The sequence below is a fragment of the Hirundo rustica genome, chromosome 4 (genome assembly GCF_015227805.2).
Source record: "Hirundo rustica isolate bHirRus1 chromosome 4, bHirRus1.pri.v3, whole genome shotgun sequence".
Classification (NCBI taxonomy): Eukaryota; Metazoa; Chordata; class Aves; order Passeriformes; family Hirundinidae; genus Hirundo; species Hirundo rustica.
The window spans coordinates 53,856,491-53,872,317 of record NC_053453.1 but is presented as its reverse complement, the minus strand read 5'-3'; the positions used below and the strand labels follow the sequence as shown (position 1 = coordinate 53,872,317).

The 15,827-nt window shown below is 49.0% G+C and overlaps 1 protein-coding gene across 2 annotated transcripts; it reads right to left on the bottom strand.

The window, feature by feature from the left end:
• Positions 1 to 1,144: 1,144 nt before the first annotated feature.
• Positions 1,145 to 10,114, bottom strand: RAC2 (Rac family small GTPase 2). Of its 2 annotated transcripts, XM_040061228.2 has the most exons (7): positions 9,918 to 10,114; positions 6,861 to 6,932; positions 5,556 to 5,673; positions 3,988 to 4,050; positions 3,165 to 3,324; positions 2,159 to 2,293; positions 1,145 to 1,398 (listed from the first exon to the last, which is right to left on the bottom strand). In XM_040061228.2, exons 1-6 carry the CDS (start codon positions 9,950 to 9,952, stop codon positions 2,163 to 2,165), a joined length of 579 nt encoding a protein of 192 aa, XP_039917162.1. In that variant the 5' UTR covers positions 9,953 to 10,114; the 3' UTR covers positions 1,145 to 1,398; positions 2,159 to 2,162. The 2 variants fall into 2 exon arrangements, with proteins under 2 accessions (XP_039917162.1, XP_039917163.1); XM_040061229.2 differs by lacking the exon at positions 1,145 to 1,398 and having other exon boundaries at positions 2,233 to 2,293; positions 3,161 to 3,324; positions 9,918 to 10,053.
• Positions 10,115 to 15,827: the final 5,713 nt, after the last annotated feature.

Sequence of the window (15,827 nt, the reverse complement as noted above, 5' to 3'; positions counted from 1 at the left end):
TGTCCTTTGCCCTTTCACAGATATATGCCCATACCAGAGGTTTCATTTTTACTCTTCTGGACTTACATTGACATAATTTACATTACCTTTGGATGGGGCCTGGGCAATTAATCCAGCAGCCCACGTGCAGTGCAGATATTTGTGCAACTTCTTGCCACAGGGTGCCTGCCAGGGTTGCTCTGAAATTTGTCTCTAGGTAATGTGTCACATCACTGAATTAACTGCCTTATTTAGATCTGACCATGAACTGAAATTGCAGAAATTTCCCTGGCAGGAGGGTACCTTGGGAGCTTCACTGTGTCTGGTTGTACCTGGCATCACCAATGCACCTCCTCAATGCAGGAAGCAGCCTTTGAAGCTCAGAAGTGTTGTGGCATCTGGGAGCAGCAATCTGGCTCAACTCCATAGTTTCTCTGTGCCCTCCTAGGACTGCAGGATTTTGCAGTGCCAATCATCACACTCTGAGCCTTCCTCTCTCCTGCAAGCAGTGGCAGTAGCAGCCACCCTGTAACACTTACTCTCAAGTCCCTGCAATGCATCAGGAAAGGAGATGCTCACAGCTGCCAGATCCACAGTACCGCTGGGGCCACTCTCTTCAGCTTAATTTTAGTGTCTTGGAGGCAATTTGTCTGGACTGGTGACTCATTCCTCCCTCTTTAATTTTTTTCCCTGCCCTCCCCCTTCCTATTCTCACTCTGCCTGTGTCTGGCAGTGTGAAAGTACCAGAGCTTAGAAGGATTAATGCAGCAATTTTTTGGTGAAAAGATGTCCCCAGCAACCCACGGGGGCAGTCCCTAAGGAGAGGAGTCTGCATCCAGGTGTTCCCTCCCAAAGCCTGCATCCCATCCTCTGTGTGGCACAGAGGGGAGACAACTTTTCCTTTGAACACATGGAGACTGAGAAGAGGAAAGGCAAAAGGAATGCAGGGGGCTCAGCTGAGAAGTTAGCAACTTGGAGGATGAATCAGGCCTGGTCTCATCAAACTACAGCACTTGGGGCTCACCAGGCTTCGTGTGGTGCTGCCTGGGTTGTTACTGCGGAAGGAGGGGCACGGCTGGGAGGTGCCTCCAGCCCAGCCATCCCACTGCTCACGGCTTCAGGGCTGTGTCCCCCCGAGGTGCAACGCATCACGGACATGACAAGAACGTACAGTCTCTTTATTGGGTCTTATACACCACGTCGTAACCTCAGGGGCCCGGAAGGAAGGGAAGAGGCAGGTGGTCAGGAGAGGTGAGAGAGGGGATGTTCTGTGAACAAACCAGTGCTACAGACACACGGCAGTCTTTCAAGCTGGCAAAAGTAAAAAGCAATAACCGTCCCAAGGTGCTGAGCTCCGGGTTGCTGGAGCCATCACTCCTATGTGCTGGGCAGCGCCTGGCATCAGGATGAGGCCGGGATCTATAGCCAAAAACATGACAGACCTCATAATACCAGCTCAACTATTTTCCTGCTCTCCCTCCCTCTGCTGTGGTGATAGGGGCTGTATGAAGGGACAGGGTCCAAACTAGTGGGCTCTCACTCTTCTCTCTCATCAGGCTCTGACCATCTTTGACTCTTGTCCTGAAGCCTCTCTCCTCCCTCTGCTGCTTTGTACTGAAGTGGAGGCACGTAGGGACAATATGGGGAGTAAAGGAGTCCTGCAGGAGAAGCTGCCACTTGCCAATGAACAACACAAAAAACGCTTGAGGTGAGCAGGGCTTGGTGAGAGGAAGGGCCACTGGCAACTGCCAGGAATAAGGAACAGCATTTTCTTTTCCTCTTTTTTTTTTTTTTTTTTTGCAGGCAAAGGCTATGGCTTCATAGGTCTCATAGCAGGTCATCCCCAGGGCAGCCTGTATGTAGTTCCCTCTGTGGAAGAAGCTGACAGGCCTTCTGACAGTTCTTCTCTTTGAGGGCACATGTGGAAAATCCTAGGCTGCCCCACAGCAAGAGATGGGAACAAACTTGCCCACAGTCAAGCAGAAAGGAGGGGGAAGTTGATCCCGGGTGCATCATACCATGTCCTGTCCTTTCACCAAGCAGGATCAGCTGTCTCCCTCTCTCTCTTTGAAGGTGACCCACTCCAACAGCCTCACCAGGAACAGAGTGGCCCCCATTGTCTGGGTTCAGGAGCAGGAAAGCACCACTGGTGTCACTCCCAGGGATCTCTGTCACTTACTTGCTTAGAGGAAGCTGCATGCCCGTTTCTTTGTCCGGGTGGGCTGTGGGCACAGGACTGCTCGGATGGCCTCGTCAAACACCGTCTTGAGGCCACGCTGCGTTAAAGCTGAGCACTCGAGGTATTTCACAGAGTCTGTCAGGAGAAAAGCAGGTGTTGTAATGGGGAGGAAGGGAGCTGGGGTACGCACTGGGGATACCCAGGTTTCTGCTCCTTATGCTAGAAAGCACGGCACCTGGCTCTTGCTCAAGCTGAATAAACACATCTCAGGTGATCAAACACATTACACATTGTCAGGACACATTTCACTCGCTCAAACAGTCTTGACTTCAGGGCAAAGCTTGCCAGCTCCAGTGGACCTAGGTTTGCCTATTGGCTACCCATGTAGCCAGAGCAGAGCCATTATGTGTGTCATCCTGGCCAGACACTCTCTCTGCTAAAGTCCTTCTTGAAAACTCTCTCAAGCTGAGTTTCTCACCCTCTGTCCTACTTCTGTGTGCCACATCTGAGAAGAGCTGGATGGTGGGGTGAAACACCCATACCTGGGTATAAGCCCCAGCAGACAGAGGCATAGACAGGAAACTGCAGTTGCAACTCTTCCTGAGAGAGGTTAAAAGCGTCTCTTCTGCCTCTCTCCGGATATGGAGGAGTGGCCTCTGCCCACAGCGCAGCTGTGGCTTGCACAGAATAAATACTGTCCCAGATAGAAGTAAGCAGAGTAAAAGGAGAGGAGAATGTTAAAGTGTGTAGTTGTGTTTGTGTTTTGGAGGATGGTGGCCAGAGAGAGGCAGAAAACAGGGGGCTAAGGGGTTGAGTCTTCCTCAAGAAGCAGATCTTCCTGAGTCTCCTGAAGTGCATTTTATCCCATGACCCTGGATGTGTCTCCTTGTGTCCCTCGGAGATACCACTGTGAGATACTGCTACAAAAGTCTCGTAAACTGAGGTGAAACCCTTTTCTTCTGCCTCTCTCCTTTCAGTAAGTCCAAGATGATTCCTAAACACATACCTATTTCCTTGGCCAGAGCAAGACCCTGAGGATAAGTTATGGGGGATAGCTTCTTCTCCTTCAGCTTCTCAATGGTGTCCTTGTCATCACGGAGATCCAGCTTTGTGCCCACAAGGATGATGGGAGTGCTTGGGCAGTGGTGCCGCACCTCAGGGAACCACTAGCAATGGAGCAAAATGCCAAAGGTGTGAGAAGAGGTCACACGTATGGCATGCACATGGGAAAACAAAGAGACAATCCTGAAAAAAATATCAGCAAGGTAGCTAACAGCCTTTCCTTTCTCACATCCATTGTTGGGCACTATAGCCTGGCCCAGGCCAGGTCCTGTTGCTGGGTCCTCTGGCAAAATCCCTGACAGAGAGCTCAAATTTTGTTACGCAAAAGCACAAGCTGTTCTCTGCCCTTGACCCTCCCACCCAGGGAAGAACCTTAAAATGGTAGGAAGGACATATTCTTGTCCTGTTCACCAATCTCTCCCTTCTTCACTCACTTCCTATCTAAAAGCTCTGGGTACTTGCTTCTTATACCCTATGGACCGGTCCTGTGTGTCTGTGCTTTGACAGTCTTGGTGGAAAGATGCCATCAGAACGTAAGTCTGTGACAGCACAGCAGGCCAGCAAGATGAATATTTGCCCATTAGTAGAGTTGGCCCTCTTTGAAATGAACCAGAAAAGGCATCTGAAGGAGGTTTCTAACAAAAAAGAGATATGACCTCTTGAACCTAGATGTCCTAGTGGTAGTCTCCACCCATAGTCACTGTTTTTGCAAGACCAGCACCAATGCCATCCCCCTCATCCCCTGGTGGACCAGGATACGGTCTCACCTTAGCACGGACGTTTTCGTAAGATGCCGGGCTGACAAGGGAGAAGCAGATCAGGAAGACATCCTGTAGGCATACAACCATGGTGCAGAGTTAGGATGGGAGCATGTGATGGCATGATGGAGGGGAGGGGAGGGGAGGGGAGGGGAGGGGAGGGGAGGGGAGGGGAGGGGAGGGGAGGGGAGGGGAGGGGAGGGGAGGGGAGGGGAGGGGAGGGGAGGGGAGGGGAGGGGAGGGGAGGGGAGGGGGCTGTGCTCGGGAAAGGTCTTTCTACAGTATCAAAGTCCTGACTGCTGCTTCTTGCCTCTAGTGGAGAGAAGGATGTCTGCTCCCCTGAGTCATTGTAACCATAGCCACCATTATCAGAAGAGTCAAATGGTCAGCTCTGAGGATGGGGTTTTTGCGGTTGGCACATTCATCCTCATGGGAAACAGCCTGACAGCTTCCTGCTCATTTCTCACGGAACACCAGAGAGCTTTCAGGCCAAAATAATTTTGCCTACAGTTGAGACAGACCTAGTTTCAGCCTAAAGGTATGCACGCAGGACTCAGAGGAGGCAGGCTCTCCAGGTAAGTGATTCTCCTGGGCATGGTAGAATTCAGACTTCCTTTAAAACCAGAACAAACCAAGCAAAACCAAAACCATACCAGCTCATCAAGGTTATATCTATTTCATCCAGCTTCACCTAGCTGGAGCGGTGGTGCCAGACCCAGCCTATCCATTTCCATACTTCTAAAGCCATCAGAGACAAAAACCTTGGAGAAACATTCCTCCACCTGAAATATGTCCCAGGGTGGATGCAAGCGTGCTGTTGAGAAATAGACCTGCTTGCACTGACTGCAGGCAAAAACACCTTTTACCAGTGTCTGATTTTTAGGTGGCTGAACCTAGCCCAAACAAATAATTTCTAATCAATTCCTAGCCTTTTTGCTTGCAGTGGCAACCTTTAGACTAATGTCTGATGCAGCAAGGTCTTTCTGAACTTGCCAAAAGGCTGCTTGAAATAACATTCTCCAGAGAAGGTGATCCTTAAGCCCTGAAATCACTCTGTCAGTGTGGTGAAAAACTGGTGAACACAGTATCTGAGGCACCCATTTTTTCTGCTAGACACACCAGCAGATCAATCACATGCCCACAAATCATATCTCTTTTAAAAAAGGCAGAAGTCAGAAGAGTGGGGTTCACAGAAATGTGACAAGCTCCTGCCTCAGCTCTTAAATTCCACGAACCACCTTAACTTTACAAAGGGAAGGTTTTTTCCAGGGCTGTGTAAGGCGTCTTCCCCACGTAAAGTCAGTGTCAGCTGGGCTCAAGAGTGTCTTTGAATGTCTCATTTTCTTGCTCAGTTATACCAGTTATAGGAGTCTAGATAAAGGCTCCAAAATATCCTTAAGATGTCTTTCAACTTTCAGGTTTCAAGGCAGTTGTATATCAACAGAGATTCTCAGAAAAGGGCTGGGAGAGACAGTAACAACCCTGTCACTGTTTCATGGCATAATGTTGAGTTTTGGAGTGAGGGATGGAGATGTAGCTGAGGGAGGAAGGGAGGAGGGGCATGGAGTGTGACCCACCGTCTGTGGGTAAGAGAGTGGCCTCAGCCTGTCATAATCCTCTTGTCCTGCAGTATCCCACAGTCCCAGATTTACAGGCTTGCTGTCAACCATCACGTTGGCAGAATAGTTATCAAACCTGAAATTCAGAGACATAGGCCATGGCTCAAAGAGGAGAAGAGAGAACCCTTCCAGTAGCGTAGGTGAGGTTCACTAGGTGCACCCAGGAGCAAAGGGTGGTGATTCCTCTTCTCAGCTCACCTGGGTTATGCTGGTTTCCTGTGAACATCCACCTTATGGAATTCCCACTCATCAACCTCCTCCCCATCATTCAGCTGTCCTGGACAGGTGCCTGGCTGCAGCTACACCTTTCATACCTTGCAGGCAGGTTCACAAACTGTTTTCTTTTCCCATTTTTGCCCCAATATCCTTCCCACAACTATGTCTGCTCTAGAGCCAAGCTCCTATCTTTCTTCCATGTTCTAAAACCTAGTTTTATTCTTAGAAGTGAAGAAGAATCCATGCCTCTGTAGTTTGCTGCATTCCTCAACAGCCCTTCTGGAACTGAGAGCAATGTGTCCCAGTACTCTTTGACAACCCAGCTTGAAATGTTTTAGAACAACTGTCAGGACTGCATGCTTAGGAGTAAAGTCTTGGTAGGAAAAAAAAAAAGATAATAAAGCAACAGAGAAGTTCCTCCCCTCATCCTAGAATATTGTATTTCCTAGTCTTTTTGTTACTTTTTTTTTGCAGATTAAGGGAAAGCAGTGGTAGGGAGGAACCAACACAAAGGTCTTTTGAATGTGTTCATGGCATCTGCTCATTAGAAGGGACATGATTTAGTAGAGGGCTTGGCAGTGCTAGGCTAGTAGTTGGACCTAATGATCTCAGAGGTCTTTTCCAACCGATTCTATGATTCTGCTCTATGAAGAATCCATGACTGCTCTAATGAGTCAAGTGTTTTGGACAAGGAAGGAAGTGGGGTCCCATGTCCATCCACCTGCCTTCTCTTGGATGTGGCCCAGTTGTTGTAGTCTAGTGCCTGTTTGTTTTGGCCAGCAGGATCCCCTCTGCTACTTGTAAACTCAGCAAGCAGATAGACCTTGAGTTGGCTGGAGTTTCCCAAATATCCCACTTATACCAGAGTTTTATAAGGTTGCTTCTTGGGAAAGGTAACAGATCCAAAGTTAGAGACACCTTCCCTGGGTTTCCTCTGCTTGGCATGGAGATTATGACCCATGGAGCACAAAAGGGGTCACTGTGCCCCTTCACATCCTGCTTTTCATGCCTCCCACCCACTCCAGGACCTATTTTTGCATTACTCACACAGTGGGGATGTATTCTCCTGGGAAGGCATTGGTGGTATAGCTGATTAGGAGACAGGTTTTTCCCACAGCCCTGGAAGAGAAGGAAAACAATAGCAGGAATCCATGGCAGTGCAGGCAGTCTTGCTAGGGTGAGATGGAGAAGGGGCAATTCTTCCACACCTCTAACCTAGCCCTATCCGGAGACCCCTGGAAGCAGAAACACATTCACAGGACCAGACAGTGCACAACCACAGGTTAGAAACCTGGCAGGAAGAAAGACAGGATGTCACCCAGAAATGTTTCCCGTCTTTGAGCATGAAGGGTTGTTTTTACGGTCTAGTACAGAGATCGCTCAGCTAAAACACATCCACTGAGACATGGATGGAATCCCATTTTGCAGTGCATGCAGAGTGCTGTAGGCTTACAGCCAGGACAGGTGCTTGGTGTGCTTGGTGTGCCATGACAAAGCTGCCATGCCAGCTTCAGCACACGGGTACAGGCACTCCTGCCTGCTTGTCAGGCGCTGTGGCCAGGGCCTGGTAGGAACTTTTCCTGACTTACCCAGTCTCTCCCATCTACAGTCAGCTGCAGCAACACCTGCAGAGAGCTGTAAGGAGCCAGAAAGGTCCATGGCTGCTGGAGGCTGCTTGTGGTGTTTCTGAGCTAGAAGCTGAAACCTCTTCCTCAGCCTCCCCCATAGCCTGCTGCAGCAGGGCGGAGTGCAAGGTAGCAACCCTGTCCAGAGTGGGTGAGAGCCTTGGTGGGATAAGGAGCAATGAGGCTATCATCTGGGGGAAGGAGGTGTTGTGGGCAAGCTGAAGCCTGTGGGGAGGGAAAGAAGTACAGAGAAATTGGAAGAAAATAAAGCAGCCAAGACAGGTGTTGGAAAGAAAATCCTTCTCCTGCTGGGACACTGTTTCTCATGTTTTTGTGGCCTGGGAAAGCTTGGCCATGTTTCTGTTACAGGACACAGGAAATGGAGGTGGTGAAAGCAACCTGCCTCAGCTAGCACAGCCCAGGAGGAGGGAGAGGTCTTTCCTGGGCAAAGGCTGGAGTTGTGCTGCTGGGGATTGTTAGACTATCTCAGCTGTACCCGTAAAGTCCCTTGCCACAGAGCTGGAGCTCTGCCTTTTTGAGTGCCCCGACAGACACACTGGTCTCAAGGCACCTGCCTCTGTGGCTGGACTGTGGGGCAGCTGCGGAGGAGGCTGAGCTTTTCGGCATGCTCTGACATTTGTTTCTTCCTCCTGCCACCCCCCTTTCTTAGATCCTCCTCTCTCACTCCCTGCTCTTTCCCCAGTGCCTTGCTTCCTTCTTAACATGGAGTTACGGAGGGAGGTGAAGCTCTATAGGAAATGCCTCGGGAGATCTGTGGACCTGCAAGTGGATCGGTCACGGAAGAGGGGGAGCTCTGAATTGGTGTGGTTGAATAGAGACCGGTGCAAAGGGTCAGGGGAGGAGTGAAGGTTACAACACAGAGCTGAGGTTAGTGACGCCTGCAGGCTCCTGTGATTGAACCCAGGGCATGTTAAGAGGTCAGGAATGTGTGATGGAGGGGACACGCGGGGAGAACAGCTATGGGACAACACGTGAGCTGAGTGATAGGAGAAGGTCCTGGGGATGTCAGGGTTGATTTAAGAGGGTGACATTGCTGGCATGGGCTGGGAGGGAGGTGAGAGGAGGTGAACCAAGAGCTCAGAGCAATGGGGGCTGTGTTGCAAGATGGTGAGAGGTATATAGAGGTGCAGAGTACAGAGAAGAAAAATTATGAGACAGAAGACACTTAAGAGGAATTGAGGCCCTAGGGATTGAGAGCAGGACTGTTACTGATAGGTAAGGCCTTTATAAAGCCTTACTTATTGGTAGCACAGGACATGTGGCAGGGTTAACCATGTGAGGGAGATGCTGCCTTGAGAGAAGGCTACAGAGTTGGTGCTGTGTGTGAGGGGCAAACAGGGGGTGGGGAACTGGGAAATGGATAAATGCCCAGTGGAGTTGTTCATCCAGCTCCAGCTTAAAACCTTCAGGGGACCTTTCTTAGAGATTATGGGGTTTTTTGGGGGCTCTGTCTTTCCTCATCCCTTGTCCCCGTCCCCTTGCCCCAGCCCCTGAGAACATGCCTGATATGTACGGTTTTGTGTGCAGACATCTTCTTTCCCAGGCGAGGTCTAAAGGAGGAAGTGACTGTGGGGAGCAGCACTGCTGTAAATGTCTCTTCATCTGCTACATTATAGCTGCCCCAAATAAGTCTGGCCAGCTTCTAGGTGGAAAGGAATTCCGCTATTCCATTCCAAGCACAGACTCTCCTCCTTCCCTCCCTTGCATTTACTCATCTCACAGGGCAAGAAGACATCCACTGTATCCTTCGTGCCCCAGGCAGTGATGACGGCTTAACTCACTGATGGCTTGGATCAGGCCATTTCCGAGCATTAAGGGACATGGGCAGAGAAGCCACCACGTTGTGAAGGCAAGGTTTTGTTAGCTCTCACTCCCAAAGTAGCCTACACTTGTGCCTGTCCCAGTGGAAAGAGCTTCTTCTCCATGTGCCCACAGAGGCCCCTTGCCAGCAGTCTCCACCACACCCCAGTACGGAGCTGACCAGCTGAGAAAAGCTGAACATAGATACCCTGATACACATCTTGCCAGGACCAGAGCGCCATGCCCTCTCCCAGTCGTTCCCAGTGAGCACATGGCTTTCAAGGAGCCACTCACCTGCAGGAGACCAACTGCGCCCAATGGGTTTTAAATCTAACTCCTGCCTATAAATTGAATCTGGCAGGAACACCATCACCTCCTGTGCATGGGACAGACCTGCTCTACTTCCCATAGATGCAGATGGAAATGCAGATGCATGATCAGCACTTCCATGCAGATGCCCTTCGAAATGCCTCCTCACGCTCTCCCAGAGGAATGTCCCTTGCCCTGGGGAGGGAGCAGAGAGCGTGTCTGCAGTAGCAGCAAGCCTGCAGGAGGTCAGAAGCAAAGCGGGGGACGTTTCCCCAAGCATCCACCTCTCTGTGCCCCCGGTCACAGCCTGTCCCGCCCCGCACCCACAGCAAACCCTCCGGGTACGTACCCGTCTCCCACCACGACACACTTGATGGCTTGCATGGCTCTAGACCCGTGTCGGAGGACACTGCCCGAGGCAAAGGGAAGTCAGGCCAAGGCAAACAGCAGGGAGGGATGGGCAAATGTGGGTATCAGAACAGCAGGTTGCAAGGAGGGAGGAAGTGGAAGAGGGAACTTCAGTCGACGATCACCCTGCGGTCCCTCCGCCCCTCCACCGCAGCGGAGCTCTGCGGCAGAGGCCGTTGGCTGAAGGCGGAGCAGGCGCGACTTCGTGGTGGGGCTGATAAATGCCTTAGTATTTCTTGCTCTCCCTGAGTGTATCACCCACTCCCTTCCCATCTCATCCCAATGAACAGCGGGGGGCACCAAACTGCTTTTCCACGGGAGCTGAACAAGAGTTAGAAGCGGGGTGAGAATGTGGAAGGGTGGATTTTCTCGTCCCTCCTTTAGCATCCAAGTTTTGGAGGAGGTGTTAGCAGGGAGGGGAATCTGAAGTGGGAGTACTGGGGTGATGAGGAGTAATGAAGGTTTTTCAGGTCTTCCCAGGGCCCCTAAGTGTCAAGGGTGAAACATCACAAGGAACAATACTTCTGCGAAGGCTGAACAAGGAAGTCACGCAGCCTCTTGAAAGCAGCTGCAACCCAATGGCTATTCCTCCTCTACTGTGGGGATATGGTATTCCTCACCTCCCCAGACTACTAGTACATCCTTCTCTTCTTCAAGCTGAACAACTCCAGCTCTCTCAGGCAGTCCTGACTGCCCTCAGAAAATAAAAGATTTTTACAGCTAAGCATCAAGAAGAAGAAAGCAATCACCCTAAGAAAGAAGAAACAGGCAGAATGATCCTGGGAAGCTCTACTCCTTTCTTTCTGTTACTGAAATGAGGGTTTGATTTCTCTTCCTCCCTTCTCCTCCCATGCAACATTATGCCTTGAAAAGAGTGTATGTGTGCTCCAGCCTGAATCCATGAGTGGATGGGCAGGAGGTGGGTTTTATAGAAGATTAGCTATGGTGGCACAGAATTAATTAAGCATTTCCAGGCTTTGCCAGGAGGCCAGTTAGAGCAAGAGCAGTTGGTTTGCAGCTGGGATGTTCCTGAAGGAAGGAACTCTGAGCAAAGTGTTTCTCCAAAGGCTGATGACCCTTGTGCTGCTGCAGCCACAGGAGGCTGTTGCGACTGACCTGCTCTGGAGGAGAGCTGTCTCTCAGCTGGACTGGACTCCCAGCTGTCACTCAGCACTGGTTACAGCCCAGAAACCTTCAACCACGGAGTGTTTCCAAGTCTTGCCACTATTTCAGAAGCACAAAGTGACCAGCAGTACAAGGTGTTCCCTCTGTCGGTGGTAGGGAAAGGGGAGGAAGGAAACCCACTGACACTTCTGCAAGTGAGAGCGGGAATGGGACACAGGAATACAGGTCAAAGGACATAAGAGAGAGGGACAAAGGCTTTTACAGGGGGAGCTGGAAAGGACAGGCAGGCACATAATATATGAACTCAGAAGGCAGGGGTATCAGGCTCTAGAGAATACTGCTGGTGGAAAGACAAAAACCACTCTAGGATCTGGTGGCAGGGATGAACAAGAACCACTAACCTGCTGAACACCTGGACACCAGTTGCTTTTGTCCTGGTAGTCTGGTATATGGGCTTGTGGGACTGGCAGTGTGGAAGAGACTGGAGAAGAAGACCAGTTTAATTGGTCAGGGAAGAGGGATTGTTGTGGAGAATCCACATACATGTGGGCCCCATGTCAAAGACACTGTAAATCTGCACGTCCAGCAATGAGCTATGAAGTCCTGGAAAGAGCCCATTTCTGGGCAAATTACTTTAGGAAGATGATTCCCTGCAGCTGCAATGGACAGTCAATTCTTGTCCAGTCAGAATTCTGTGCTGTGAATCTATAAACATCCTTCCTCCACCAGTGCCTTTGTAGAGGAACAACAGGGATCAACATAAAAGCTTTCAGGATGTTTCTATCCATCACATTTAAATGGGATTATTTAATAATGGGATATTACTCTCAAATAACACGTACAGCAATCACTCTAAGATCAACTGGCACTTGCTGCATTAAAACCTTCCATTTGTACATGCTGCAGGAAAAGGAAGGAACTTGCAGGAAATAGGCCCCTAGCCCCGGACTGAGCATATACAGATATGTTGCTGCTACTCTGATGTCTTCTCACACCACCAAGAGGTGCTCTTGACATGAGTTTCCTTCTGCATGTGCAGCAGGGCACACATTTGGTGTTTCTTGTTCCCTTTGCTGAGTTTGAGAGAGATGCTAGTGGGAATTAATTGTTCAGTGAGACACTTTTGTTCTGGGAGGCTTTCAGGGTCCTGAGCTGGGTCACCTCAGAGCAACTCGGATGTGCTGGGTTTACACGGCACCCGTATGAGACTGCAGAGCAGGGATGAAATGCATGATGCTGCTTTTCCTCCACAAGGATCCAAAGCAGTGAGGACCACCTATCTCTCCCTGTCTTTCTGTGGTGTTCTGCCTCCTCAAGGATAATGGAAAAAAGTAAGGGGGCTCTTTCAGGAATGATGATTGCACATCACAGCCCTGTAAGAAGGGGAGGAGATGAGCAGGAGGCTTGTCCTTGTCCTTCAGCACAGACAGAACAGCAGGGAGGATTATTCCATGGAGGCAAGCACAAGGCTCATTTCTTCACACACACAGGACATGGTTACATCTAACAGCATGTCTTCTCATCACCCTGGATTTTTTTATATATATATGACCCCTCTCTCTGGCAGTCCTGAGTAGCAATGAGAACTTTTCTCTGTGCACTGGGTTCCCACCAGGGTAAACATTAATTTGCTTCAGCCTGATTGGGCTGCTAACTGTCCCCACTTCCTATATTCCCCTTTTGCACAGCTTCCCACTTCCCCTTTGACACAGCTTCAAACCATCTCCTGCTTTTAGTTCTTGCTTTGCTGCTTCTCTTTTCCAAAATTCCCACTCTGCCCTGTTGCTGCTTCCACTCCCCCCTTCACTGCTGCAGTTTCTCAGACTGCCACATTTGCTTGAAATCCTGTCCTGACTTAAGAGCACAGATCATAACTGAAGTGAGCAGTGATGTTCTGCAGTCCCTCTCAGAGAGGCTGTGGATTTGTTTCATACAGGGTCTGCTTTCTGACGGGGCCCTCTTCTCCAGCCTAAATTTGTTCTATCAAACAAGAGCTTAGAAAAAGAATGAAGTTTCCAATCCAGCCTCACTGAAGACAAGCTACCTACATTTACACCCATCATAAGCAAGTCAACTTGCAAAAGGTGCTTACTTAGTCTTCTCCTGTCTTACTCATGGGCTGTTCTGGAGACAAGCCCTACTGCAATCAGGGGCAGGTGGTCCATTCCTGACCTCGTCTCATGGAGGCTTCTCTGTATTTGGGCTGTGACTGCTCTCAGCCTTTCCACTTTGGGCCAAAACAGCAGGTCTGCTGCCATCTTCCTACCCTGAGCACTGAAAAAGGTTCACCACCTCCTCCTCTTCATCATCGTCTTTTCCCTTGTGGATCTGGGTAAGCAGAAGAGCACGGCACAAACCTTTGGGCTTCAAGTTCTTTGTGATGGTTGTTTCATACTTGCACTTCCCTCAGTCAAGAAATTGTTCACAGACACTAAATCATACCAGGTTTTTGTGGCTTGGCCTTATCTGGCACTTTGTGCTTCTGCAGGTCCCCAGTGATGCTGATGTGGGTTTCCATTCCCAGAGACGTTTTGCTCTCAGCCAGTGACAACCCCCATCTTGCTGATACCAGTGTGCCACTTTCATGGCAATAAATGCAGATAAATATCTGACTGTGCATTCTTTCCCACAAGGTGCTGAGACAGTCGAACATGATTTTTCACCTGCCTATTGTAGAAAAAAGGTAAGAAGGACTAGAAATTATATGTGTAAATTCAAACTTGAGGGTCAGCTGCATGACTTGGTTCCCCTCCCTGCCAGCACTCTCTCTATGTTATCAGATGTTAGATACACTGTGTTTCGTAAATACAGATCTAATACGTATCTTTACTTATAAGTGATGATGTCTTCTAGGAAGGCTGCACCAGGGAAGTGAAAAGAGCTGTTTAGAGTACTAAGAAAATCTATAGCTACTCTCTTTTACAAGACTAATATTTCCTGAACTACCAAAGTAAAATCTTGTGCTTCCCTTCTACCATTTTATTTCAAAGGCATAAGGCTTCAATCTTGCTGCACTTTCAAGTCTAACAAAAAAAATCCCTCTGGCTCTTCATTCAAGTTTATCAGACTCTAAGTGACCCTTCTGTAATCTTTATAAGAGGGTTTCTTCTTGCCTATGGCCTTTTATAATCACCATCTTTCTACCTTTAAAACAGACTCCAGTCCCTAAACCCAAACTGAATGTCAGACAAAGCCTCCTGAAGGGGCTATTGAATTTGAACAGACCTGTACTTTGTCACTCTGTGGAGACTTGTGGGAATAGAGTTGATATGTTCAGCACAGAGAAATACATGGCACTTTGTCCCTGCCTTTATTCCCTTGAAAGCAGTAGGAAATATTTATATGTCCTTTTTATTTACACAGTTATTTTAAGCCTGTACCAAGAAGCAGAGAAGTGCACACACACTGTTGGTTTGATATTTTCCATCATGACCACCAGAACAACAGATATTTCCAGCTCAAATTTAAGTTTTTGTGTGCAGTCAGGGAGCGTCTGGGGAGAAAAACTGGTCCCTGGCACAGGAGGCACAGGGAATAATGCCTGGAGTATTGATCTGCAGCAGTCTGCCTAATTTGCCCATTGTTGGGAAGGATGAAACTAGAAAGCCTTATAAATATGAGTGTTTAGAGTTTGAGAATATGAAACCTATAAGTGAAATAGAATTGAAAGCAAGTTTTGATGTCTGAGATGTCCTAGTTACTGAATATCTGGAAAACAATGGCATGGCCAGCTGAAGGTAATCCTCCCTTGATTTAACAATGCCCTTCTCTTTACCAAAGCCCAAGGGTCAGAGCAGACCCTGCTAGCCTGGCAAGAGGGGTTCAAAGAGCAACTCTTAGAATTTAAAGTGTAACACATTGGGTAATGCAATGCTTCTTATAGGCTGTATGTAAATGCTATAGGATTTGTATCTTGTACTAGATTGGTTGGTGTAGATTAGAATATTCAGTATGGAAAAGGATTTAATGTATTGTGACGGAAACTTCGCTCTCTTCACTCTGCCTCTTCACTCTTCTCTTCTTCTCTGCTCTCTACTACGCTATTAGCTCCTCTTCTTCACTCTCTGACTTTGCCCCCTTAGTTCTCTCCTAGCTCTCTTCCTTTCTCTCACGAGCCTGCTCTGAGCTGCGGCTGGCAGCTCTCAGCAGGGCCCCTTCACTCACAACCTGTGCAATAAACCACATGCTCTAAGACCAGCCTTGACTCCAGAGATCTCTCGTCACCACCTGTCCCATCCGGCCACACACCCCAGGAGACTCCTACAGCCCATGCCTGATGACATGAGAACAGTGGACCAGTCTGGATACCCCCATTGCACACACTGGCCATGCTGACAACACCTCTGGGAGAACCCACATGCTCTGAGCCACTGGCTGTGGGAATCTCTGAGCACACAGTGCAGCATTTAAACCTCATTTCCCCTAGGATACATTTGATGTTCCTATATCCCAAGGGCATAATTAATTTTCAATTGTTCTTGCCCACCCTTCCTTCCTTGCTTCCTTGCTTCCTTGCTTGCTTCCTTGCTTGCTTGCTTGCTTGCTTGCTTGCTTCCTTCCTTCCTTCCTTCCTTCCTTCCTTCCTTCCTCCCTTCCTTCCTTCCTTCCTTCCTTCCTTCCTTCCTTCCTTCCTTCCTCCCTTCCTTCCTTCCTTCTCTTTAAAATAATGAAAGTTCTGTTTTGTAGTCCATTCACAGTCTTTTCATGCCATGACCACAGAGCATGT

Bases quoted from the DNA above. Each gene is read 5' to 3' on its own strand.
- RAC2 (XM_040061228.2), bottom strand. From the start codon at position 9,952: ATGCAAGCCATCAAGTGTGTCGTGGTGGGAGACGG. The intron at 6,933-9,917 runs GTACGTACCCGG...CTTCTCTTCCAG, and splicing joins TGTGTCGTGGTGGGAGACGG to GGCTGTGGGAAAAACCTGTC. The intron at 5,674-6,860 runs GTGAGTAATGCA...TCTGAATTTCAG, and splicing joins GGAGAATACATCCCCACTGT to GTTTGATAACTATTCTGCCA.